This window comes from Harpia harpyja, chromosome 2 (assembly GCF_026419915.1).
Source record: "Harpia harpyja isolate bHarHar1 chromosome 2, bHarHar1 primary haplotype, whole genome shotgun sequence".
Classification (NCBI taxonomy): domain Eukaryota; kingdom Metazoa; phylum Chordata; class Aves; order Accipitriformes; family Accipitridae; genus Harpia; species Harpia harpyja.
In genome coordinates this window covers 88,117,648-88,139,640 of record NC_068941.1, presented here as the reverse complement: position 1 = coordinate 88,139,640, position 21,993 = coordinate 88,117,648, and the positions used below count along the sequence as shown (strand labels likewise).

At 41.0% G+C, this 21,993-nt stretch overlaps 1 protein-coding gene across 2 annotated transcripts in view; it reads right to left on the bottom strand.

The window, feature by feature from the left end:
- ATRN (attractin) overlaps positions 1–21,993 on the bottom strand; it is a 155,089-nt gene that overhangs the window by 99,029 nt on the left and 34,067 nt on the right. For both annotated transcript variants that reach the window (XM_052780839.1, XM_052780838.1), the window contains exons 2-7: positions 21,073–21,156; positions 16,981–17,094; positions 7,619–7,747; positions 5,375–5,580; positions 3,386–3,554; positions 1,936–2,026 (exon numbers count right to left, since the gene is read on the bottom strand). In XM_052780839.1, the coding sequence (XP_052636799.1) occupies positions 1,936–2,026; positions 3,386–3,554; positions 5,375–5,580; positions 7,619–7,747; positions 16,981–17,094; positions 21,073–21,156 (793 nt within the window). The remainder of the gene's footprint in view (positions 1–1,935; positions 2,027–3,385; positions 3,555–5,374; positions 5,581–7,618; positions 7,748–16,980; positions 17,095–21,072; positions 21,157–21,993) is intronic.

Genomic DNA, 21,993 nt, shown 5'->3' with positions numbered 1-21,993 from the left:
TAGGAAAGCAAACACGACTGCCAAGGTTTGTACCCAAGCCTGTAATGTCAGAATACCTTCAACACACACAGTTCATCCCACATCAAGGTACAGAGGGGAAGGGGTGCGTGGGGCAGGACTGACCTTCAGATGACAGACATCAAAATTTAGGTGCCTGTATGCTAGCTGAGTGTCTAAGTATGTATATGTAAAATATAGCAGAGCCTGGAGAATAATTCAACTGATCAAAAGCAGAGAATTTGTGCCTACTTTTGGGTGAGCTGACTTACTCTCGAGATTTCACTACCTGTACTGACTAGGTCTGTTTTCACTATAAACAAAGCTCAGAGGCTCCCAAAAGCACCCAAAGTTAGGCACCTGAAGTCAGGTGACTTAATAAGCAAGCTGAATCCCTCCCATAGCTTACAAATGCAACCAGCAGAAGATAGCTGGGAAGAAAGGCAGCTATGATGGAAACTCCTCTGTGTCTGTACACCAAAAGCTTTGTCTTCCAAGATAATGTACTGACAAAAAATGAGGACCTCGGAGTCAGTCATGAATCGACCAAAGTGTGCAGTGGAGCCCCGTTTCCCTACTGACAAGGTGGTAACCTTGGAAAGGGAAATTCTCTACTATAGCTGGTGCTTCTTGGGCAGAACCACTGCCCATCACTGATGGTAAACCCGTTTATCACAGAATCAGAGAATCGTTTAGGTTGGAAAAGACCCTTAAGATCATCGAATCCAACCGTTAACCTAACAATGCCAAGTCCACCACTAAACCCTGTCCCCACGCACCACATCTACACATCTTTTCAATACCTCCAGGGATGGTGACTCCACCACTTCCCTGGGCAGCCTGTGCCGATGCTTGACAACCCTTTCAGTGAAGAAATTTTTCTTAATATCCAATGTAAACCTCCCCTGGTGCAACTTGAGGCCTTTTCCTCTAGTCCTGTCACTTGTTACTTGGGTGAAGAGGCTGACCCCCACCTCGCGACAACCTCCTTTCAGGTAGTTGTACAGAGCGATGAGGTGTCCCCTCAGCCTCCTTTTTTTCTCCAGACTGAACAACCCCAGCTCCCTCAGCTGCTCCTCATAAGACTTGTCCTCTAGACCCTTCACCAGCTTCGTTGCCCTTCTCTGGATGCGATCCTTCTTTTGGATCACACCCTACTTCTGAAGAGTTATTTGCAGAATGTACATGGAGCCCTCACAGGCAGGAATTTCCATCCTTCTCAGGTTCTTCAAGTGTTCTGTTTGTGAACAGTGCTGTGTGGAGTTTTTTTGAGTGTTTATAATTATGCTTTATACAGGCTTGCACTGTGATGAGCTAATTAACATTTCAAAACCAAAGGTCAGTAAAGGATTAGCTCATTTCCTTTTCAAAGACTTTGCCATTCTGCTCTAACGTGGCCTGCGCCCACAGCAAGGCATCCAGGTGAGAAATGAGTTAAGGAGAAGTCGAATCCGCTTGCTGTTTCAGATGCCGGAAGAATAGAATCACGTGCCTACTGCAGAAGCAGAGCAGGCTCCAAAAATCCCTAATTCACCAGCTCTGCTTTCCTGTCTTGGACAACAGAGGTCATGAAAATATTTACGTGGTCTACACAAAAGGCAGTTGGGGAACCAGCTGAACTCCAGCAAACTATAGCCATCAGGCACGTTTTGCTATTGCAGACAGTAAGAAGGAAATAATGGACTCACTGACCTCAGTCAGCCTTAAAAAAACTCTGAGAAAAGGACAAAGAAGGAGCACAAGCAAAGGCACTACAGACTTCCTAGGATACCAGTCCAAGGATTCCCTGGAGCACAAGTACACAGACTCAGCTAACCATGGACAAGCCTTTGAAGGAGAAATGCTTCTCTCAAAACAAGACCGATCTGTGAAAAGGCGTGGGGGGGTGGGTGAGAAGGGGAAATCAGCCAGGAGGTGAGTCTGCAGCACTGAACTTACCTTATGTAATGCCAGCGAATGACCATATCTCATCTCTACGGAGTTCACAGTGTTGTCCAGTGGAAGCCACTCTTCAGAAATAAGATCATACCTGTATAATAAAAATTGAATTAATTATCTGAGAAGTAGATAATACAGTCAAGAAAATTATTGCTCATCCTTTCCAGGATTTGTGGGAAATTATTTTCTTTAACAAAAGTCCTACCAAGATTTGAGCATGCACAAAGCACTCACAGACTACTTATGGATTAAAAAAATCCAGTCAAGCCTGCTCTGTTACTTAATGTCCACATATTGATTTGCTTTACCATGAGTCATCTTTTCCATGCAAAACCAAGAGCTAATGCATTGTCTATTAAGCTATGACAACTCACACCACAAGATCCACCCAAAAGAGCAGAAAAACTTTACACTAAGCTAAGTTCCAACTACTTGATGAAAAAAAACCCCAAACCTGCCAGAGTTGAAAAGGCATTTTTTAATTATGTCTTTGTCATTCAAGCGTGTTTTTTCTGTGAACTTGAAACAAAATAAACCCTTAGCCCTGAAGATGGCCTGTGGCTTTTTAGATAAAAGAATGAACCATACTTGCCAGGCTTACAGCCTCCTAAGATAAAATAATCTCTGAGAAAGTGTTCAATGAAGCCACAGGGTATCTGTTGAAAAATCAGGCATGACTTTGAAAGAGTAAATTGTGGGTGTAATCAGCAACTATTTGACAACTAAGTGTATTTTCAGCTCGTCTTCAACTTCCCCTACAAGAACTATTACCTCTGGATGTGCATGCAGAGCACACAGCTCTCGCTTAGGTCCATGAAAGTGAGGTATGCAGGTATCCCTGGGAAGAAATCCAGCTTTTACCTAAATCTGCCCAAATACTACCAAGCTCAAGAGGAGGCCCGACATGTTTTTTATGGGGGATTTCCGTGAGGTACACAATTACTATTTGATATCTTAGTTACTATTAAATCTCCTCAACTAACCGCATAAATGTCATCATCCTAAATGCCACTCCCTGTTTAGTATCCCATCCACTATGCATAAACATGTACAGTAATCAGTACGTATTAAGAAGCCAAACACTCTGAAGTCACAAAGATATAAGGAAGTGCTAATAACACAGAAGCAAAACTACCCTCTTTGAATACGAGGTCAGATATAACTTCGAAGCTAACCTAGAAATATATAGTGAATAGTTAAATGCTGTCAGAAGCAGATGAATAAAAACCTCACTGAACATCAGGAACCTTTTGCTTTTTCTTCTCAAAAATTAGCACCCCTTAGCAGTGTTTTCCCACCTCTCAAACATGAGTCTAGATTTTTATTACTGCTGTTTTCCCCTGGAGATGGAGCGTAGGTCAAAGCACAGCATGTCAGATGGCATTTTCTAAAAATAATTCTCAAATATAAGTTCCTTTACTTCGACTTCATTATCTAGGTTTATACTCACGCTAAAACCTTCTGAGAGTCGGAATGATTGAAGACATAGCCTCCAACGATCCACATTTTATTGTCATGGATTATGGTTTTGTGAGATGCTCTAGGAAGTTTTGGAAGAGAGTATTCCTCCCGGGTCCAAAACGACTGGTTTGCAGGAGCAGGAATTGAACAGCCAGGACCTGGGAAAAATAAGGTTTAAAAATTAACTTAATTGTTTCCAAAGTCTGTCTTTCAGCTAGAGGTCAATACCCTGCACCACAGGTGACAAAGATGGTGCACGGCCAGGTAAGAGGTGAAAGCTGTGATCCTCGTTTCCTTGCCCACACCAGCAATCTGTGATAGACCTGGTATGTGATCTCCCAACTGTAACCACATACTTCAAACCTAAATTTGTTTTCAGAACTAAAAAGCAGTTCCAGCCTAGACGAATCAGTGATGCAAAGCGGACAGTGCTCTGCTCTCCCCCACTGTGATTACAGGGGGGCATGGCGCGGACCCCTTCCCACTCCACACTAAGAGGGTGTCTCCCAGCACTTCTCTAGCTACCATGTACCCACAGAAGCCCTAACACAATGAAAGCTTCAGGACACCTGCTCAGCTGCATGCCATTAAAAGAAAAAAAAAAATCAAGGGTCTATGGCTATGTTTCCCTCTTTTCAGTCCTCTTCTTCCCAGCAATACATTTTTGCCAATTGTTCACTTGGTTTTTTTCTATATTTCTGCTGCTCTTAAACCAACTTCTTCACTGCCAGCCTTCTCTTCACAGTTCCCCATGGCGTGGCAGAAGAGGAACAGCAAGCAGCAAGGTCTCTGCAAAGTCAACAGCCACACAGATGCTCTCCCCTCTTCTCAGTGACAGCCATCCACCCGCACAGGGTTACTACAGACAGCAGCGAGCACAGAACCTGCTGAAAGGCTCAGACCTTGAAAATGGAAGTGGTTTAGCAGGACAGCCTTTAGGCAGTCGTAGAAGTGAATCACCGTGTAACAGAGTTGTGGTTTTGACTGTAAGAGGCAGCATCTGCTCATTCTTGCCGAGTTTCTACCAGTAATAATCTCCAGTTCAGGAAAGCAGACTTATCGCCCTTAAAAAACTCCTGGTTTCTGAGGTAGAGTGACCATTTCCAGATGTAAACAAGCTTCAGAATAAGAAAGGGGAGAGCAGCTTGCATCTCATTCTGCTATGGTTTGTTTTAGGGCTTTTTTTTTGGTGGGTTGTTTTGGTTTGGGTTTTTTTCTTCCCCTTACACACTAACCTGCTACAGAAATGAAAGACGGGGAAAAAACAGGGGTAGGCTAAAAATTGAGCAACCATAAGCCCACCTTTGTTGTCAGCGTACAACCTGACTGCACTGCATAAGGGGATATGGTCTTCCAGCCCTGAAGCGTATTACCTGTGGCTGGTTTTCTATCCGAGAAGCAGACGTGCTAACCTCAGTACTGGGTGCGTTCTCCTTGGGATACTCATTTTGGATTCTTTCCACAGTGCCTAACATACCGTCTGGTTTTGCGGCATAGCTAAGTAGTGGTAGCAGGTGCTGCCAGTGCTGTAGCTGGCTGTATTTCATGAGACTAATTCTTCCACATCAGTGTATCTTTGTAAAGGAAACAGGTATGTTTGGTCCAAACTGTTGCTAAGCCTGACATGGCCGACCAGCACAGCTGGATGGGAGAACAAGGCATTGTGTGTGTTCAAACAGGTTAACTACTGCCACGAGGCTCAAATTTGCTTTAAGTGCACAGGAACGACGCTTAAAGTTTTTATCTGATGCCTGCACACAAGAGATTGGTACTGCTTTGTATGGTGGCATAGTTGCTTTTAAAAGCATTTGTTACAAATGCAGTGTGATCTTTTGATATAAAAAGGCAGATACTCCGTTCCTAGTCAAAACGCCAATGCTTGTCACAGAGAACATTCTCAAATACTCCCAATTAAACTGCAAGAGCCATACATAGAAAAGGCATCCAAGAGCTTCTCTGTATGAATCAGGAGACTTACCTTGCCAGCCTGCAGAGCACACACATGCCTTAGTATCATTAAAGTTGCAGTATCCTCTCTCGGGTGCCCCACAATCATCTGTGCAGTACGGAATATCACAGGCTTCTCCCTTCCAATATTTGGCACATTCACATTCAAGAGCATTGCTGCTGTTATTGAGTTTGCACTCTCCTCGGCCGGAGCAATTATTGGGACACATATTGAAACTGCAAACATCAGGGAAAGAAGGTTTGTCAGTAATGAAACAGATTCCCAAGCCATACCTCTTATTAAGGAATACAAGAGTAATGTTGAACAAAAGTTAATACAGCTGTTTGTTAACATACAAACCAACAAGAGCTGCTCATCTAGAATCCGATGCGACAGACCTGTAGAGATTTGTTGCCTACCATCTACAGAGCGGCCTCACTTAATGAGTTAAACTTAGAACTCCTCTGAAAAATTATCAGTATGGTTTTTAGCCATTTGTAATGCAAATGAATTGCCTTAAAACGCCCAACAGTAAGTGAAGAATTTAATCAGTGCTTAAGGCTTTTGTGGTGTCTGTGCAATTTATACTTAAACTGCTCACAATTATGTGCTATTCTGGGATCTGCTTACCAAAGGAACACACTTGAGATGAATCCCAAGCCAAAGATGTGCCTGTTTTGAATAAGTTCTGATTTTATAATATCTGCAACATAGCTGAGGCAAAACCAGATACGTCCTTGATGAAGATCCTAATTCAGAGACCCTATTCATTTCCAGATTCCAGTTTTTGCCAGTGTATCAACCAGTATAACTCACAGATGGGCATTACTACCCAATATTCTCCCTGTCATGCAACAGGAGGAGTCACTGCCTCCAAGACTGTCATGTCTCAAGTGTTTGTCGAGTATCTATGCCCATAGTAGTAACTATAAAGACTGATAAACTGAAAAGAAATAAATACACCCTTTTATCTACTCTCTGCAAAAATGTTAGGAGGAAACCTAAAGACCGGAACACACAGAAGAAACAAAACACAAACCAGTACTTGAAAACCATTTGAAATGATCAAGTGAAGAGTTACAGAAATATTAAAATATCTCAAAGGAACTTAAAAACAGCAGGTTATTCTTCAAGAGCAGGTCTCCGTCGTATTGCAATGGTGCAATACAGACAGCTGGCGGTAGATGGTGTCATGGTTTATGGTATCAGCCAGACTTTCAAAATGCTACTGCCTCGGCTGCTATGTTTCAAGTAACTTTGCAAAGGCTCCTCATTTTCTTCTGGAGCTTTCAAGGGGTGCTCCAAGTTCCGCGTTTTTCAAAGAATCCACTGCATATTTAAGTGCTTAATAAGGATGAAAGCAACAAGACTGGTATTCAAAAACTAAGCACCTCATTTTAAGGAAAACTCAATTTTTGCAAGAAGTCAGTTGTGACCAAGGATTTTCAGCCAATTTTTTTGAAAGAGGGGTGAAAACTTCTGCAAGGTACACCCAAATTAAAATCTCCCAGTGCAGCACAAACCTAATTTCTATCTGTAGGAGCAAAAAATTCAAAGCCCATGATCCCCACCAGAAACTAGAAATTTCATATCTGCTAGTATGTCCACAATGAGATCGTTTACACCAAAACAAAACCTTTCTAAAAATAGTCCATGAATTAGGGAGTACCCTAGAATTATTTTTAAAAAGCTCACCAATGAGGGCTAAATATCTGTTAGCGAACAGAAAGCACCCACCTATAATATTTAAAATACAAATGAAAGAACACAATAAAACCATTCCAGACTATAAAGGACCCAGATTAAGCGATTCAATCCCAGGACTGAATAAGAAAGAGCATCCCAAAGAAAACTGCTTGAGGATCCTCAACAGTAGGTACAGGCCAGTGTCCCAAGTGAAACGAGTTTGCTCATGCAAAAGTGTGTTTGTGCAGAAGTATCTCTGCAGAACGCGTAAGAGCACACACATGCACAAAATACATCAATTCTGGTTGACTGAATATGATCAAATAAATCTAGTAACATAAAAATAAATAATATGATGTCTTTTTGAGCAAATATTTGCCCACGCTTACAACTGACAACTGAAGTTAAATGTTGAGCACATTACAGTTATTAGCTGTTGCAAGGGTATAATAAAGATAAAAACCTAAATTCAAGTATCTACTCGTAATTACATGCTTAATGGCAATTGCTTATTTCAAGAAAAACTGAGAACAGAGGAAACCTCCTTTTGCTCAACCTGCAGCATCACTTTGGAGTGGTACTACTTACTTATATGTTATGTTAAACCCTGTTAAATTATAGGCAGCATCGCTGAAGAAATGCAGAAGGGCATATCCAGAAGTAGCTACAACTTCTGGTACGGTTTCATTGCTATCTTTCTCAGGAACAATAAGACCACTGGAAAAGAAAAGAAACAAAAACATTGTTAGAAGTTAAATAGAAGGGAGCAAAGCAACAATAGTAAATGCATCAGTATTAATAAAACAATTGAAAATCAAGGCATTTATTTGTATTTATTTGAAGTATAATGAATTTGCATAAAGTAACAATATTCACACAGCAGCGTTATCAGATTGTTTTTCTTCAACAGAACTCCTTAAATATTCAAAAGAAAATGTCTCCACATGGTGAGTATGCACACTCAGCCAACCCTCAGAACAACCCCATTCTCAAAGGCGTAAGAACCCTTAAGACCCTCTCAGAAAGATAAAACCACATTCGTCAGGGACCAGTTTATTAAGCCCTCTTGCTTGGCTTAATTACCTGCAATACAGTGTCCATGTTACTGACCAAGAAGTGCAGACAAATCAGGATACTGAGGCTATCGAGAGTAGCATTACTGCTGCCCTCAATATGCATGACTTTGGTCTACAAGAAGGAACGGTGGCAGAAAGGAAGACAGAAAATCCTGAAGTAATCAACCTGGCTCTTTGGAAAGATAAATGTATATTAAAAGTGTTTAACCCAAGTAAACCTGACGCTGTCTAGAATTCCAGTTATTATTACCAAAAACCTACTTTCCCTCTCTTATAATTCTGCCATGATTTAAACAGGACCCATTCCTAAAACAAGGTGGCATATTTGGAAACAGAAATTAGTCTGTCCCAAAAAGCATAAAACCTGCTGTACCAAGCCAAACTAAAGGTCTGCCAAGCCCCGTATCCCCTCCTGACTATGGGCGACAGCAAACGCTTGGGAAAGACTGTGACAACTAAAGCAAGTACAGAGCATTTTGGCGACGTATTATCCTGCTCCCAGAAACCCACGGTTCAGGTGCTTTGACCTGGAGAATGCACCCAAGTCAGCATATTTAAATAAACCATTCATCTATGCTTCTATCCTATCCAATTCCTTTCTCAACCATTTATACCCTTTTCACCTGGAAAATCCGCAGCAGGGAGGACAACAATTTAACTCTGCAATGGTAGAGAAAGGACTTTGTACGCTTGCTTTACATCTGCTGCCTGATCATCCACCGCTGCCTGCTGGGCTTTTCCTCTTTGAGAAATAAGTACAATCACCCTTACTCACCATCTTCCTGCTATCCACTCTTTTATAAAGTTCCATCTGACTTACCACATCTGCATTTGCTGTCTTTTCTGTCCTAAAAGGCTGTCACACTCACTATCCCCACCTCATTCATTGGTTTGCACTTCTGGTCGTCTCTGGCTGTTTCTCTACACCCTTCCATGTTCTGCAAGATCCTCCAGCCTTTTAGTTTTCTAGGGTTAGCAGAGAGAAGCGAGGATGGTGGACAAGACTATTTACAGTATTCGAGACTGGACACAGTATAGATTTATAGAATGGTTTGCCAAAATAATTGGAGTAAGCTGATGAGGAGACTAAATGTCTCACGAAAAGAGTACCTACTACCTATTTACCTATTGCACAAAACAGTTTGTATCTGAAAGAGAATGTTTATTCTTCTTTTAACAGAAGTCTGACAACAACAAAAGTCAATTCCTCCCTCATACAAAAGACATAACAGCAAGCATAAATTTGAAGTCTATTGAATTTATTTTTTTAAAAGCCTTTATCTAACCAAAGCGCATTGTCTGCCACCACCTATTCATAGGCAGCTGTTATTTTCTTGCACAGAACCATCTTTCCCCCAGCCTCAGCCCTATTTTCAAAGGCTAAGTCGCAGCTTTTTGACGAGGAGAGACTCCAAAGCCCAGAGCAGAGCGTGTCGGGAAGGGAACCGAAGGCAGCTCCGGCCGCTCCGGGGCTGCAGGCAGGCGGCAGCTCTCCTGGGAAAGCAGCCGAGCCTGATTTCGTGCCCTGCGACTTCTGAATATCCAAGGGCACCATCGACTAAAAAGCAACAATGAAAAGAATTTTTCCCTCTGAAAAGAACTTACTTTTCCTCTTTTCAGATCTATGCAGAACAGAAAGCAAATGCATTTGAAGAGAGTTCCCTAGGACAGCATAAATGAGTTTCTAGACCCAAGGAAAACACTCACAGCTATCCACAGGAACCCATTCACATCGACTGTAAAGCACTTTTTTGTGACCTGAATTTTTCTGTCCCCGCAATACAATACAATGGTGTGGTCGAAGAAGAACACAGACACCCAGTGAGTCTTTCCAAAAACTTTTGCTATAGAAGTTGAGGCTGTTTGCACTAGAAGTAACAGATGAACATGTTACCTACAGCGGAGTAAGTCTGGGAACTGTACAATGGCCCTTCTTACACAACAGGTCTTATTGTGGACAAAAAGCTATCATTCATTTTACCAACATGCCATAATAAGGCAGTAACCTGATCCCATGTTTTGGCTAAACAGCTCCAGCGCATTTGCAGATATCTAGGTCGATAAATAGTTCCTTGTGAGAAAGCCAATTATTTTTTCCTCTTTCAGATCTCAAGGATATGGGATCAAAAGGCAAAATTCGCTGCCTTTTTCTCCATGTCTAAGAGGTGCCTGTTTCATTCTAAAATTTGGGACTTCTGATCTGAAGATCATCTCTCCCAAAAGACCGTCTCCCACAACACCAAAGAACAAAAAGATCTAATAAACTTCTCCTTGATATTTGGTTCATAGTTCTCCTTTGTAATGCAAACTGTAGGACGGTACGTCTCTGCCACAGGAAAACAGGCGTCTGAATATAATTCAGGGTAAGGCAAACTACAGCCCAGGGACAAGAGAAAATTCCTTTGTTCTGGTTTATTCTTCTTCAGTCTTATTCTTGCAGCACTTACCATTAGTATTACAAGGCAACCTAACTGGCAGACCCTGGAGAGGGGAGAATTAACAGCAGCAAAGAATAAAAGTACAGAGTGAATAGTGGTAGCAAGAGAAGACAAAAATCCCCCCCCAATAACCTTTCCTAATAGAAGGACTAGCACAGGACAATTATTTGTTTTCGCTTAGAAATCTTGATTTGGGGATTTGTTTGGGAAGAACGCTGGCACCTCCTTAGCAGATGCTCTCACCACATCTCCCGTTTGCTCCTTTCTTTCCATCTTTTTCTGACGACTCGTATGTAAATACATTAAAGAGGACGTTATCACACCTACAGAATTTTAAAACAGCCTGATGAAACTTAATAGATAGATTGTCATTTCTTTCAGAGAAAGCCATGAAGAGAACACAACAGAACAAAAACGATCAGGTCCTTGAAAGGTTGAACCTTGAAAGCCGAGAATAAATTAGTGTGTGCGCAGCGTCATTTTGAATAAACTACCACAACCAGAATTTACATTACCTGCCATGAAAAAAAAAAAAAAAATCCAATAGAATAACAATGATAAAGGATTGTGCAAAACTTCCTATAAACTACAATCCAAAATCTCTCAAAGACTCGACTCTGGCCAAGATTAGCCTATTTTACAATGTGCTGTTTCTATTTTTTTTTTTAAATACGGTTTCAAAACATTTCACAATCATCACTACTCCAAAGCAAATAAATACTCCTACTCAGCTAAGCTGTCCAATGACAGTTTCTTAGACCTTGAAAGGCAAACCTCTGTTTTGCCCTGAAAGAACTTCTATTTTCTGTGCGCTGGATTTGTAGTCAGTGGCAGAGTGAAAAACAATATCCAGGAGACGCAACTTCTCTATTGCCCTGCACACACCGCCTGCCTTGCTCTCTCCCCTACACCATCGAAAAATGGGAATTATTCAAAACAGAGGGCATCTCCTCTATTACTTTTCCTTGATTTGCTATGCAAGCATCAAGGTGATGCTTTTGTCCTGAGACACAACCTGCCAGCGTCGCAGAGATCTAAAGCGTAAGAAGCTCTACTGAGCAGAAAACAAGTCAAAAAGGAAGAAGACAGGAGCCACGAAAGGGTGAAAATACAGAGTACAGATTACAGAGAAGTGAAAGGACAAAGGTGATACTGAAAAATCAGTAATACATTGGCTTCTCAATCTATCTAAATGCAACGCAAAACAATTCTCCTAATTTTTAAATGCTTTGATCCACCTGGACACACATGTATGCAAAATGACACCATTTCTCCCTTATCAAAAAACAGTCCATGCACCTCACCTATACTCACAACTACAAGAGTAAAAACAAACAAACCAAAACCAGAAATTACAAAAGACTAAAAATGAATCTGTGCCAAAAAATAAAAAAAGGGGGAGAGAAAATAAGGAGACATCTCCGATTTCTTTTCTTAAAGGAAAAGCTACAATTCTTGTGCAACAAGATGAATCCCAAACATGGGCTTTTGAAGAAAAAGCAATTACGATGACACTTTAAAAAAAAAAAAAAAAAACAAACTCATTACTGAGAGCTGGCAACATCCCAAAGTACAATTTTTCTTGAAACTATCTTGCACTATAGACAGACCCAGCTGCTGCAGCACCAGGACGGGGCAAGCCTGCCTGCCCGCAGAGCCCTCGGGATCAAGGGGACTTGCCCCAAAACCTCCTCAGCTCTTCCTTTTGGAGACAGCAGAACTTAAGGACAAACCATAAACATATTAAAATGTCTCTCATGAGCCATTCAGCAGTTTTTAATGATTATGTCACCAGTGAGTGTGACTCTAAAAGCTGTATTTCAAGAGAACACACTGAGAAGCCTCAAAAGAAATAACACCTTTTTTTGCCATGACAGTGAAGAAGTACTTTAAAAGTTAAAAAATTATTTTAGTATCTAGTCCTGGAAAGACAGACCATGCTATCAGCCATGGTGCAAATGCCTTTCCCTTTTTTAAAACCTAAAGACTGTTTTTATCATTCAACACCCATGAAGCTGAGGTACAGGATGTTAAGAAATATTAGTTGTTCAGCTTAAGTAAGTGAGTTTTAAAGGATACTTGAATTCATGAAAAAAAAAAATTACATTCTTCAGTCCATCAGAAACAGTTTAAGAGAAAAGAACCAAGAAAGTGAACAACTGAAGAAACTTTCTGCTCTAAACTTCCTTTATAGACCTCGACTTAACTCAGAGGATTACACTCTCCAAAACCCTAGAATAGAAACTCTCTTTGTCCATCTTGTCAAATTGATTTGGTGTTTTTGAAGGCGTTTACAGGTTTAGTGAACAAAAGCAATTTTGATACAATGCATTTACATTTCTCTAAGAAATCTGACTTTCTACCACAAAGACATTTTGATTAATCAATTCTCACGCAACCCAAGGATCAGCTGGCTCGCCGATGGGCTCACGGAGTAAATGTGAGCAAGGGAACATTATTCAGCAGATACATTTCTAGCAAAATCTCAAATATATTTGCTCCTCACTTTACGCCAATTTTTTTTTTCTTTTTTTCCAATCAATACTCTAGAAGTTATTGTGGATGCGAAGAAAACAAATACAGAAAAATAATAAATACTTAAGAGGACAGGCTGCTAGGACAAAAAGTCAACTGGTCTGCTCTATGAACTGAGCGTGTGCATGATGACCGTATTGCAACACAGTCCAGCACAGGGTTGTAATATAATATATCCCCTATCTTAGGAAGCAGAATAAAAACTGATTTGGGAGGTGATGGTTGATGATGTGCCGAGTGCCAGCTCTATCAGAGGAGGGCGAGAACATCGATAAGGAAAAACCTGGTTACGCACACGAGCAAAGGACATCCAACTTGTGTTTTGAAGCAAACAGGGCAATAAAACTTAAGTATTAACAGTCCCTTCTTCGTCTTTACGCAGAGCACGTACACCCGCAGTTTATTCTCTGCCTATGGCGAGTACCGCTTCTTCCTATAAGTCTGTGTAACATCAGCTCTAAGTTGATTAGCTCCTCTGGATGCTCTCGTAGCACAAATAGTACCGACTCAACACGGTTTGTACCTTTCCCAGTATAATTAATCCTCATTAGCAACCGCCCTGCTGTTATCAGCTGATCATTTCCTCTAAGCAATATAAGACAAGTCGATGATGAGGGGTAAAAGCAGGGTTTGCAGGTTAGTTCAGGAAGGGCACTGAGGACAACGCAGAAGAAAAAGAGCGAGCTTTTGTGTGTGTCCACGGCAGCAACGTGGGTTACGATTTCTGGCAAAAAAGTGAGGGAATAGAAGGAAAAAAGTAGAAGGGGACAACCATACAACATACGAGGAGAGGCAGAAGCAGCGAGGTTTGTTTAGCCTGGAGGAGAGATGGCAGAAAATGGGGTGAAATCTAATCGCCACCTTCGACTACCTAAGGAGAGATTACAGAGGAGATAGCACAAGAAGTTCACAGAAAAAGGACATGAGACAACAGACACACATTGCAGCAAAAGAAATTCTGATTAGATATATGATTCACTTTTTATTATTATTTAACACGAGGGTTGCCAAGCACTTGACCACTGGCCCAGAGGATCAACAAGATCTCCACCCTTAAGAGAAACTCACAACTTGACTGGGCAAAGTCTTGAGCAAGGGCTCAAGCCTGAAGCTGGTCCTGCTTTGAGCGACGGATCAGACCAGGGTCCCTTCCAACCCACCTCACCCCACGTTCTGTGCCTAGACTCAAATTTGGGTGTACAAGCGCCGTATTTGCCCACAAGTAACGAAAGGAAGGTGAGCTGCTCTTGTTTTCCGAGGGTACGAGAGCTCACGTGGAGGCACCAGCTCAGCGAGTGACCGTGGGGCAGCCGCTGCCATCTGCCAGCGCTACCAGTGCAACCATCCATCTGGCACCTGATAGCAACTGGGAGGTTGTTTCTGAGCCCTCTCACCCTCCCAACGCCGAGAGCAGAGCCGCGGCCAAAGGTCTTGCGCAAGAACGACTGGTTTTGAAGAGGAAAACAGCCCCCGCCGGCCGGCAGAAAATGAAAATAAAGGTGCAAAAGCACCTCCAGTAAATGTTTAACGTGGAGTAAAGTTAAAAACAAAGCCAACAAAGTTCACAGACGATGAGTGTATTCATCTGCTTCAGATTTCTTCATTCTGTGCAGACGGACACACTGGGTTTCTGTTTCCTCCATGTTCTTTTATTGCATTTTTGAAGCAGCACATTTACACAGTCTCATGTCGCCTATGATCACAAATAGAAACCGGCAAAAATATTTGTAAACCTGCTCATTAGAAAAAAAGCTTAATGTACAGGACCCGACTGCCCAGGGGGCACTCAGGCTATGAGAAGTTTAGTAAACAGTTTATGCAGACACTTGCACTGTGTAAATGTTTGCATTATGCAAATATTTATTGCAGTTAAAAATTGATAAAACCAATTTAAAGTTCAATTTAAAGTCCAGTGCTGAGGGTTTCCAAGATCATCTTATATTCAGAGTAAATACCGTATTGTGAACAAACATAAGTGAGCAGCAGAAGGTCAAGAAAACAAGATGAGAGCAGGGAAGGAAGTGAGGGCTCAGACAACTGCTGTAAAAAGTCAGGGAGGTAACAAAAAAACAGCTTTAGAGAGGGAGGAATTCACAGTGTTTATCAACAAACTCTGAAAGTTTACAGTGTCCAACTGTACAAAGCTCAATCTTGCAAATCCACTGGCACGGTGCAAAAATAGTGAAGAGTGCAATAGGGTTACGGTTAATATTAAAATTTAACATAAGCCAAGAAAAGAGATAAAATATGAACACTGCTCTTGAAAAATTCTAGTGCATTTATTTCGGTATCAGGGAAAGGTATTTTTCAACAGATGCTTTTTTGCACTTCATCAAAATTAGAAGCATCTGCTATTTCCTGAACTTGGTTTACTGAACAACACAGCTCATTACTAATGAAGATGAAATCCAAATGTCATCTAAAGAAGCAATTGAAAAAATAATTGAATTTTTTCCTACCTCGAAAATGTTATTGTATTAAGCTCACGCTTGCTTGTCCTCAGGCACAGACTTCCTAGTGATTTACAGATGATTTTAAAGTCTGAACCATAATTGTTAATGCTGTGAACTACTTATAACCTCAATTGAAAAAGCCTATTAATTTTTGGAAAACACACAAGAAACTGCAGGCACAAATCATGATCATTTCACCTTTTCAACAGCGTACTAAAAATTAGCTCGATTAGAGCAAAATGACTATGAATCAAGATGACACTTCTTCCTCTTCCTGCATATCAATTCACAAGAGCACTTCCAGGTTTTGGAGTTTTTTAGAAGAGAGAAGGTTTCTTCTTCTTCTTCAGATGTGGTGAGAATAACATAATTATTCATTTGTGTGTCCTGTTTTGACCTCAGATTAGTCTGAAGGTTTACAGGAAGCATTCTTTCACTACAAAACAACTCTGCATTTTCAGCTGAAGACCAAAGAAAACATGTGATGTTTTTAATTTTTATCATCAACTTTCTGTTCCTATGCCGATCTCCTCTCACAGAGATTACAAGGATTTTTTAGAGCAAACATGAAGTATTTTTAGAAGTTCATTTCACAAATGAAATGAAGCACAGCAGAAGGTTAATTTTGGAAATAGTTAATCAGCCACTTGGAACAAGCAGAGTCCAAAGGGAACCATTATTTTTTTCACACCCAACTTGGGATTATTTTTCTAATTTCAGCTAAAAGAATAGAAAACATAAGGTGGTGCTTGTCACTGCAAGACTAAAGTACATAAATGCACAAGTTATATTTATGTTTCTTCGTGAAATGTCGACTGTTAACCAGGATTCACAAATTAGTCTCTCACCACAGACAGATGAGCCAAATACCAGTCATCCGTCAGAAGAACAGATATTTTTACACATGTTTTTACAAGGTTGTCTGACCCATCGTTGTTGTTTCTGAACATGTTCCAAAGTTTAAAATTTTAAAGTTTCAGGATATACATAGTTCTATGAGACCTGTATGTCTGCAATGTTGATTAATTGGCTTTTGCCTTCTGTCAGCATTGACATGCTATGAGTTAAACTTAAGTCATGTTCAAACCTGATAAATGGGGCAGTATTCTACTTTAGAAGGAGCCTGCATACCAAATCATCTCAAGCTCAACCAGATGACAATAATTTTTTTGTCTCTCAGATAATCAGGATTTGGAAATGAAAACATAATACTTACATGCTACAGTGTAGTAACATGATCTGTTCATTGTAAAAGCAAAAACAACTCCTTAATTGTTTATGCTGACGATGACTGCACAAAAGGACACTTGCTATATGTGCTGTGTTTGCAGTATTACATCTTTAGATTACTGGAACATATTTATACTGCTAGAAGCCACATTTGATTCAGGGTCCAAGCTGAAGAAACATCATTGTGTACAGTTAGACTCTTACCAAGGGGAACTTACCTAAAAGCTGCCAGTAAGGGAGCGTAAATTGAATCTCCGTCATACACATACAAGTGGTCCCAACTGCACTCTGTCGCAAAGTGATTGAATCGAAGCCTGAGGATTGTGTTTGGCCTGTAAAAAAATAACAATAAATAAAAGATTTGTAATCAGCCACTCAACACGCACGGCAAAGTCCCTCCAACTCACTCCTCCAGCGTGAAGCTCCTCACAAGACTAAAACTGAGTGACTTACTGTAACCAGAGATGCATCAAACATGCTGTGGCTTTCTTTTTTGGTGTGCACGTTCCCCTGGTATTAAGCAACAGATTCTTTATGGTCAGAAAAACTGTGTCCTTAAACCTTTCCCCACCACCAGCAGCAGAAATTGAAGAGCAAGCACTGTCAGCCCTCTGCTCTTTACCAGTACTGACTCCCCTAATGACAGGGCTTTGCAGGGGTAAGCACGGAAAATCTACATGGACAATACATTCACATGCAGATGTGGCACTTTGGGACATGGTTTAGTGGTGGACTTGGCAGCTGTCAGGTTTACAGTTGGACTCCATGATCTTAAAGGTCTTTTCCAACCTAAACGATTCTATGATTCTATGGAGAATCACAGCCACCATCAGGGAACTAACCAGAGCTATTTTTCTTGTTCAAGGGATTTTCTGCACATTGATATGATTGCGATGGCCTGAGATTATTGACTTGCCCAGAAGCTGGCAGAAATCCTTCTTCTGTTACTTTATGACTTGCGCAGTACTGCAGGACGGCCCTCCTGAGGGAAGCCCCTCCAAACTGGAAACTGGGATTATGCCTCAGTGGATGCTAACTAAAGAAATTCTCAGCCTTGCTCACCACCTTCTGGGAGCTGGAGAAAACAGGTCAAGAGAATGCACAAGAGACCCATCTTCTACAGGATGGGAGGCCCTGGGGCTTTACTTTTTGCCAAAAGGCAGGTCTTTGGTTATTATTTGGACTCTCAAGATGTAGTAACCACTCGCTGCCCCTCATTTCTTACAAATGCTAACCAGGTTGCTTGACTTTCTTCCGGAAACGCGTTACAAACAATACTGGGACCAGTTGAGAAGGAAAGAGCTGAAATCCTGGAAGAGACTTGCTGCCTTCCCCCTGAATGTAGCAGGCCCAGCATAGCCCCATGTTAACACCACCGGTCAAGAAGAGTCTACTCTGTTGACTTACTAAGTCAAGAGAAGACCAGCAAGGGGTCTGATCTTCTGAGATGTATCAGCAGGAAAAAGGTTTTATTTCGTTCATGTGGGGATGGAAACAGTAGTTCAGACACCAAAACACATCAGTATTTCTTTCCCTCCATACACAAAAGATGCCCACTAAGCCATAACCAAATAACATGCATTTAGATACCATTAGTTTCATGGCTAATATGCAAAGATGCATCTAAAGAGAATCACACAGAAGCCACAGCAGACACCTAATTTAGGGCTCAGCTCAAGGAGGGTGAAAACACCACTAACATTATGCTTGGACCCCAAGATAAAAAGAAAGTGAATCTACAGTAGCACTGCTTTTTCCTACCCACAGCTTTAGCTGTTGAAATAAGAGATGCAAGTGATTAGGATCTCTTCAACAGCATTGCCCTTGGGTTCAGATGAAATCCTTGTTCATCCTAATCAAATAAATTAATAAAATGTCAGCTTGCCATAGAGTCCTTCCTTCCTTCCTTTCCACAGAAGGGGAATTCTTTAGGGAGTTATTCTGCAAAAGAATAATTTTTGATAGGCAGAATGATCTACTCCAGACCTTTGCAAAAAGAGCAGCAGGTGTAACTCAAGGATAATGTCTTGCTTAAAGAAAAGGTACAAAGAGCACTCATTGTTTCAAAACTGAGCAGCCTATTAAATTGTAGGGGGCTTGCTTCTATTTTAAATGACAGCTGTAGAGCAGAAAAAAAAAACACTTAATCAATAAAAGCTTTAGACCAAGAACAAAAAGAAAGATACTATCTTTGCTACAGCTAACAACTCATTAACAGACAGCACTCATTTGCAGAATTGCAAGGCGCATGGTTACAGGTTCTGCCTCAGATGGGCATCCCCAGGCTGGATGGATCTCATCTGCCTTGTCTCATGTTCCTGGGGAAAAATGAAAAGGACACCCCCATGATGAGGACACAGAACAGACACCAGCCAAGAAGAGCCAGGAACGATGCAAAAAGGAAACGAGCACAGTAAGGAACACACGGCTTATTTTACATCTGAATTTACCTAGCCTCTTCAATTGCACATTTGGATTGTACCTTTACTTGCTAACCTCAAAAGCCGTCCACATACCGATATGCTAGCAACGAGGTGAGGGCACTCAGCAGAATTTAACAGCTTTGCAGATGCTGTTTTTCAAGTCCAGATCTCTCTGGGAATTTCACATTTGGCAGAGAGCTTGGGCTATTTTCACAAGGGTGCATATTTCAGCTGTTTTAATCAGCATGATTCTCTCCTTTCTGTTTACCACCATCCTCTGACAGCAGGGTACAAACAATCAGAAGCAGGAAAAGGACATCAGCTTAAGTGCCTGGCTATGAAAGGAGGAACATTTTTGTACACCTCTTTACAGCAAGTAAGATCTCACTTCAAACCCCATGAAGTGGTAGTTCCCTAGGAAGCCTCTCAGTACTAGCAAAGGCTGAAGGAGCAGTCACGGTGACGTTATCAGGGACCCATGAGCAGCACTTCACTTCTGATAAAAACATGAGTCACGTTATCCTTTAGGAAAAAAGCTATGAAGGTTAAGCTGACTGTACTAGAATTGCTGAGGGTGGTTTGTCTGTAATGACATCCTTGCAAAACATTTTTTTAATTATTTGTAGTTCCGAACTGACTGCAGTTGTATTTATCACCTACAAAAATTAAGAGGTGTTGCTACTGACAGCATCTAACTTTTGATCTTAACCACATTAAAGAACTGGGCTCCTTATATAGTTAATAGTGAGTGGTAGGCTCCCAATTTCAGTGATCTACATGGCTCTCTGGAACAGCTTAGTCCTCACCTTTGAACATCTTGGGAGCTTAGGTATTTGAATTACTCATCCAAAATAAACATCTGAAGTAGATGAAGTGAATACCAATTCCCCCCACCCATCAGACCTCCCAAACATAGAGAGAAGACTAAAGAAGAAAGTATACCCTGGCCTTTTAGTAAGTTCTGATCCTCCAAGATGCCAAGAGACCTCAAGCTTAAAAGTGTTCAATGCAAGTGAAATCATGCATGCTCTCACGTGACTTGTTCCTATCCACAAACCTCTCTACTTCCAGATTCAGGGAACAGTATGGAATGTGACTTAATGCACAGCTGTTAACACACAGCATCATAATTGACCACACAGTTTTAGAGACTAAACAAATTCATTTTACGGTCCTGGCGACAGCTTGGTACTATGAAAAACGTATTTCAACAAGTCAGAGTCTCTGAACTGCTGTAGCATCAACGAGGTGACAGTCAGAAGACAAGTACTAAATGGGCTGCTCCTAAAAATCTCTGCAAGAAATCACTAGAAGCAATATAAAGAGCAAATACAGGAAGAATAGGGAAATGAGAGGAAGATGTCCAAGGGACTTCTCACAGCTCAGAAGACCTTTGCCAAAAAAGGTCAATGGTCCCTCTGAAGTCCTCATGGCCTAGCGAGCAAATAAGTATCTGAAGAGCATCATTACAGAAAGTGATTCTTCATGAATAAGGGCTTTAATAGAGCTTCCTCTACTTTTTTCATACTGCCAAAAGTCCCATACATAGTGAATCCCAAACATTGAATAGCCCACTACGATAACAATTAAATAATTTTTAGTTCTTTATTTATTTACACAAATGCATTTATTCTCATTTTCCATGTGCAGTTTCAATGTGAAGGGTATTTTACACAGCAAACCTCAAATTCAGAAGACAGTCTGGAAGGCTTAGTTACAGAAAAAAAAAAACCAACCTTATTTACCAAAAATACCTAAGTGCTGCCCTATCTAGTTTTAAGAATAGCAAAAAAAGAATCATGAGATCAAAAAATACTCAATGCAGATAAACCTCACCTAAAAGTTACAATAAGCAACACTAAAACCCAAGATGTTTACTACACTTACCTTCCTTCAATGAGCCAGGTGCATTTTGTTTTGTATTTGTAATTTCCAGGCCCATCCGTTACATACCCTGAAGGCCCAGTGAGTCTGAAAAAAAAAAAAAAAAAAGACAAGCATTAGTCTCCAATGATATTAAATATTCATAAATGATTTCCTAAATTTAGAAGATCCATCATTAGATCTTCATTTACTTAAGAGCCACTACAAACAAACCAACAACAATGCAACACAAAACAATGGGGCAATTGGGATTTTCCTGTTAAAACTCTCTGTACATGCTTTCTGATGATTGTCCTTAAAGAATGACAGTTGAGAGTGATGGTTTCCCATCAGACTGATGGTATTGTTTCAAATCAGCACCCTAGGGAAAAAAAAAAGACCTTCCTCCACAAACAAAGACTAATACACAGACTAATACCAGCCAGCCAGCAAAAGGAATTCCCCAACAGAAAAGCTAAAGTTACTCCTAACATATTTATTTAGACAAACTACACAATTCTTGCAAGAAGTTCAGATGAAGTCCATGGCACAACCTCTTGCCCATTCTGCATTTGACTCTTCACAAGGTCCTTGATGACCTCCCGAACAGAGGACTGATCCCCATAACCCTCTAGTGCAAAATAAGACCTTAATTCCTCAGGCATCAAGGGCTGCATAACTCAGAACGATGTCAGAGCATGGCAGTTCCAGGCATCCCCGACCTTCGGTAGCATGTTCCCATCCCCACGTCATCCCAAATTAACTCACTGAAGTCAAAAATCCGAGCGGTCCCCACCGCCAGGACAGTGCCAGGACTACCCTACGAACACCCCTTCCCCTCTGCGCCTATAAACAGGAGATGACAACTTGACGGTAGCAAAAGACTTTGGAGAAGGATCTAAAAGCAGAAAGTACAGTTGGAATCATTCATCCCAGGACACTCAA